The following is a 5,955-nucleotide window of genomic DNA, read 5'->3' as shown; positions in this document are numbered from 1 at the left end:
TAACAGTCCGGGGTCAAATGCCAGGAGGTAACATCACGATTATGGGGAAAAAAGATGGATAGTCAGAGTCTAAGTCCAGGGTTAGGTACCTGAGCATCAAGAGCAAAATGGATAACACACACGAATAGTCAATACAAATCCAAGGTGTGTCAACAAGATCAGGTTACCCGACACAGAGCTAAGCATACACATAGCAGAGCAAAGCTACAGCCGACAATGGTCTGCTCATAGCAAGCCAGCTAAATAGCTAAAAAATTATCATTAATGGGAGGCACCTTCAGGAAAGCCCACAGGTTAGGCCAGATTGAGCAGCAGGGCTGTCATTCACAATTCTGAGAGTCCAGCACTCCCCAGCCTCAGATTGGATGACTGGGCTGTCATTCACAATACTGAGAGTCCAGCACTCCCCAGCCTCAGATTGGATGACTGGGCTGTCATTCACAATACTGAGAGTCCAGCACTCCCCAGCCTCAGATTGGATGACTGGGCTGTCATTCACAATACTGAGAGTCCAGCACTCAACTGCCTCAGATTGGATGACTGGGCTGTCACTCACAATACTGAGAGTCCAGCACTCCCCAGCCTCAGATTGGATGACTGGGCTGTCATTCACAATACTGAAAGTCCAGCACTCCCCAGCCTCAGATTGGATGACTGGGCTGTCACTCACAATACTGAGAGTCCAGCACTCCCCAGCCTCAGATTGGATGACTGAGCTGTCATTCACAATACTGAGAGTCCAGCACTCCCCAGCCTCAGATTGGATGACTGAGCTGTCACTCACAATACTGTGACTCCAGCACTCAACTGCCTCAGATTGGATGACTCGGCTGTCACTCACAATACTGTGACTCCAGCACTCAACTGCCTCAGATTGGATGACTCGGCTGTCACTCACAATACTGTGAGTCCAGCACTCCCCGGCCTCAGATTGGATGACTGGGCTGTCATTCACAATACTGAGAGTCCAGCACTCCCCAGCCTCAGATTGGATGACTGGGCTGTCATTCACAATACTGAGAGTCCAGCACTCCCCAGCCTCAGATTGGATGACTGAGCTGTCATTCACAATACTGAGAGTCCAGCACTCCCCAGCCTCAGATTGGATGACTGGGCTGTCATTCACAATACTGAGAGTCCAGCACTCAACTGCCTCATATTGGATGACTGGGCTGTCACTCACAATACTGAGAATGCAGCACTCCCCAGCATCAGTTTGGATGACTGGGCTGTCATTCACAATACTGAGAGTCCAGAACTCCCAAGCCTCAGATTGGATGACTGGGCTGTCAATCACAATACTGAGAGTCCAGCACTACACTGCCTCAGATTGGATGACTGGGCTGTCACTCACAATACTGAGAGTCCAGCACTCCCCGGCGTCAGATTGGATGACTGGGCTGTCACTCACAATCCTGAGAGTCCAGCACTCAACTGCCTCAGATTGGATGACTGGGCTGTCACTCACAATACTGAGAGCCCAGCACTCCCCGGCCTCAGATTGGATGACTGGGCTGTCACTCACAATCCTGAGAGTCCAGCACTCCCCAGCCTCAGATTGGATGACTGGGCTGTCACTCACAATACTGAGAGTCCAGCACTCCCCAGCATCCGATTGGATGACTGGGCTGTCATTCACAATACTGAGAGTCCAGAACTCCCAAGCCTCAGATTGGATGACTGGGCTGTCAATCACAATACTGAGAGTCCAGCACTACACTGCCTCAGATTGGATGACTGGGCTGTCACTCACAATACTGAGAGTCCAGCACTCCCCGGCGTCAGATTGGATGACTGGGCTGTCACTCACAATCCTGAGAGTCCAGCACTCAACTGCCTCAGATTGGATGACTGGGCTGTCACTCACAATACTGAGAGTCCAGCACTCCCCGGCCTCAGATTGGATGACTGGGCTGTCACTCACAATCCTGAGAGTCCAGCACTCCCCAGCCTCAGATTGGATGACTGGGCTGTCACTCACAATACTGAGAGTCCAGCACTCCCCAGCCTCAGACTGGATGACTGGGCTGTCACTCACAATACTGTGACTCCAGCACTCAACTGCCTCAGATTGGATGACTCGGCTGTCACTCACAATACTGTGACTCCAGCACTCAACTGCCTCAGATTGGATGACTCGGCTGTCACTCACAATACTGTGAGTCCAGCACTCCCCGGCCTCAGATTGGATGACTGGGCTGTCACTCACAATACTGAGAGTCATGCACCCAACTGCCTCAGATTGGATGACTGGGCTGTCACTTACAATACTGAGAGTCCAGCACTCCCCAGCCTCAGACTGGATGACTGGGCTGTCACTCACAATACTGTGACTCCAGCACTCAACTGCCTCAGATTGGATGACTCGGCTGTCACTCACAATACTGTGACTCCAGCACTCAACTGCCTCAGATTGGATGACTCGGCTGTCACTCACAATACTGTGAGTCCAGCACTCCCCGGCCTCAGATTGGATGACTGGGCTGTCACTCACAATACTGAGAGTCATGCACCCAACTGCCTCAGATTGGATGACTGGGCTGTCACTCACAATACTGAGAGTCCAGCACTCAAATGCCTCAGATTGGATGACTCGGCTGTCACTCACAATACTGTGAGTCCAGCACTCCCCGGCCTCAGATTGGATGACTGGGCTGTCACTCACAATACTGAGAGTCATGCACCCAACTGCCTCAGATTGGATGACTGGGCTGTCACTCACAATACTGAGAGCCCAGCACTCCCCGGCCTCAGATTGGATGACTGGGCTGTCACTCACAATCCTGAGAGTCCAGCACTCCCCAGCCTCAGATTGGATGACTGGGCTGTCACTCACAATACTGAGAGTCCAGCACTCCCCAGCATCCGATTGGATGACTGGGCTGTCATTCACAATACTGAGAGTCCAGAACTCCCAAGCCTCAGATTGGATGACTGGGCTGTCAATCACAATACTGAGAGTCCAGCACTACACTGCCTCAGATTGGATGACTGGGCTGTCACTCACAATACTGAGAGCCCAGCACTCCCCGGCCTCAGATTGGATGACTGGGCTGTCACTCACAATCCTGAGAGTCCAGCACTCCCCAGCCTCAGACTGGATGACTGGGCTGTCACTCACAATACTGTGACTCCAGCACTCAACTGCCTCAGATTGGATGACTCGGCTGTCACTCACAATACTGTGACTCCAGCACTCAACTGCCTCAGATTGGATGACTCGGCTGTCACTCACAATACTGTGAGTCCAGCACTCCCCGGCCTCAGATTGGATGACTGGGCTGTCACTCACAATACTGAGAGTCATGCACCCAACTGCCTCAGATTGGATGACTGGGCTGTCACTCACAATACTGAGAGTCCAGCACTCAAATGCCTCAGATTGGATGACTCGGCTGTCACTCACAATACTGAGAGTCCAGCACACTTCGGATCCTATAGGATGGCTGCGCTGTCAGTGACAGCGTCCCTATGCCACAGTGAGTGATGAAACCGTGACAGCATAAATCAGATTACAGGTTCCCTTTAAATAGTTGGCAAAGTCAATGTCAGCTATACTTTAGGCTTAGATGGGGAATTCCTACTTCACCTGCCCGGGTCAGTCGTACTCTCCACCAGATAACACTCTACACAGTGTCTCCGTCTCTGATTGATTACAGGCTAACTTTTTAAGAAAATGTCCCTACACAACTTACACTCACTTCCCCAGCCATCTTACTTCTTTCCAACCTTAGAGGATAACTCTTCAATGACTTTGCACTTGGCCAACCTCCCATCGAGTTTAGATCTGGACATTAACTCCCACCGTCACTCCATAGAAGCTAATCAGAAGGTCCTGACCCCAATACAAAGACCAGGTCTTTGGACTCAGTCCATTAGACAACTGTCACCATGCCCAAAATACCGTAGCCCTTATTAAAAATTACAAAAGTGCAAAATAGACTTGGTGATGGTTGTGCCACGTGGGCCTGACTTGGTGCCATGTGGGCTCTTCGTGGGTAATTGTGTGGCTCTTCGTGGAGATTATTTGGCACTTTGCAGTCACCGTTTTTTGGAAAAGATGAATGGCAAGTGATAGGTCTAATTTTTCAACCAGGGTGGTCCGTCCCCCCAATTTTCGTTTGCCTGGTATATGGTAACGGGGTACATAATACACATGTGAGGGGGTGATCCAGGTGACCAATTCTGTCCTAGAGACAGACCATTTGTGTAACTTTGCCTTCATAACTTTTTCCCCATGTTCTTATTTCATAAGACGCCTCTTTTCCCAGAAACTGCAATATTAATCAATGCTAAGTCGATTGTTTTCTGCCCGCACATTATGAAGCCGAGATTGTTTTCTTCTTCTGGAAATTTATGAATACATTTACAAATCTTGCTGTGGAAGACAAAAATCCTCCCCGATAAAAATGCTAATAACGTGCGACTAGGACAGGAGAAATGTTTCCGCAGTTTTGGCAAAGTTAATAGAGTTGTTTATGGAGCGGTCGGCTCGGCCTCCAGTATCCGGCGGGCACAGACGTTACTGGGACATCTCACCACGGGCAGCTCTTTATGCTTCTGTCAGACAATCTACTCATACAGATACAGAGTGGAGAAAATAGACGTCCCCGAGTGTCGCAGGCACAGACAAACAGCGAGCACCGAGCAAACACGCAAACCGGCACCAGAGCCCACCGCCCCGTCCTGACTCCTCCATAATCATCCGATATCTCACAATATAAGAGAGAAGCAAATAACTCAGCCGGATATATTATATACTGTGTGGAAGAGGATCGGACATATACACATAGGAAAAATGCACAGACGCTGGATCAGCAGCTCATAGAGGAACCCAGAGAGCACAGCCGCCTCTGCCAGCGCCGAATATGTGACATCAGGATACAATACTGCCATAGAGCGCACACCTATACAATGGGGGTCACTTCATGAGAGACCACCAGCTTCTACCTGATCACAAAGGATTTGTTTTCTTCAGAGCGTTGGTCAGTTATTGTTTTTTTGTAGAATAAAAATGGTCAAAAAAAATCAATGATATAACACAATACAGAGCATCAAAGCTAATGTCCACATTGAAAAATCATTAGGAGCTGTATTATACTCCAGAGCTGCACTCACTATTCTGCTGGTGCAGTCACTGTGTACATACATTACATTACTGATCCTGAGTTACATCCTGTATTATACTCCAGAGCTGCACTCACTATTCTGCTGGTGCAGTCACTGTGTACATACATTACATTACTGATCCTGAGTTACATCCTGTATTATACTCCAGAGCTGCACTCACTATTCTGCTGGTGCAGTCACTGTGTACATACATTACATTACTGATCCTGAGTTACATCCTGTATTATACTCCAGAGCTGCACTCATTATTCTGCTGCTGCAGTCACTGTGTACATACATTACATTACTGATCCTGAGTTACATCCTATATTGTACTCCAGAGCTGCACTCACTATTCTGCTGGTGCACTCACTGTGTACATACTGTTATGACCTGGTGGTTAGGAGCACCCGACCTGATAGTTAAACTCATACAGGATGAGCTCTGGGATGTGGGAGCTCTGCTGACCGCAAGCCCTAATCCTATCGCACACACTAGAAATAGCCGTGGAGCGCTCCTGACGCTCCCTAGGCGTCTCGTCACAGCCTAAGCGCTAGCTAGCCCTAGAGAAGAAAATAAAGCCTACCTTGCCTCAGAGAAATTCCCCAAAGGAATAGGCAGCCCCCCACATGTAATGACTGTGAGTAAAGATGAAAGTCACAAACGCAGAAATGAGATAGGTTTCAGCAAAGGTAGGCACGACTAACAAAATAGACAGAGGATAGGAAAGGAATCTTTGCGGTCAGCACAAAAACCTACAAAATACCACGCAGAGTGTGCAAAAGGGTCCTCCGCACCGACTCACGGTGCGGGGGTGCCACCATGCATCACAGAGCTTCCAGCTAG

At 49.2% G+C, this 5,955-nt stretch overlaps 1 protein-coding gene across 1 annotated transcript; it reads right to left on the bottom strand.

The window, feature by feature from the left end:
* Nucleotides 1-277: 277 nt before the first annotated feature.
* On the bottom strand, nucleotides 278-2,680 carry LOC138643476 (uncharacterized). The gene is made up of 2 exons (XM_069732381.1): nucleotides 1,719-2,680; nucleotides 278-1,286 (listed from the first exon to the last, which is right to left on the bottom strand). Exons 1-2 carry the CDS (start codon nucleotides 2,678-2,680, stop codon nucleotides 278-280), a joined length of 1,971 nt encoding a protein of 656 aa, XP_069588482.1.
* Nucleotides 2,681-5,955: the final 3,275 nt, after the last annotated feature.

This window comes from Ranitomeya imitator, chromosome 6 (assembly GCF_032444005.1).
Source record: "Ranitomeya imitator isolate aRanImi1 chromosome 6, aRanImi1.pri, whole genome shotgun sequence".
NCBI classification, from domain to species: Eukaryota; Metazoa; Chordata; class Amphibia; order Anura; family Dendrobatidae; genus Ranitomeya; species Ranitomeya imitator.
Note: the sequence above shows the minus strand (reverse complement) of the source record. Positions and strands in the feature narration are given on the sequence as shown.

Excerpts from the sequence above, each read along its gene's own strand:
- LOC138643476 (XM_069732381.1), bottom strand. The coding sequence starts at position 2,680 with ATGACTCTCAGTATTGTGAGTGACAGCCCAGTCATCCAATCTGAGGCC. Across the intron at positions 1,287-1,718 it reads GTCATCCAATCTGAGGCAGT|CCCAGTCATCCAATCTGAGG; the intron begins GTAGTGCTGGAC and ends TGTGATTGACAG.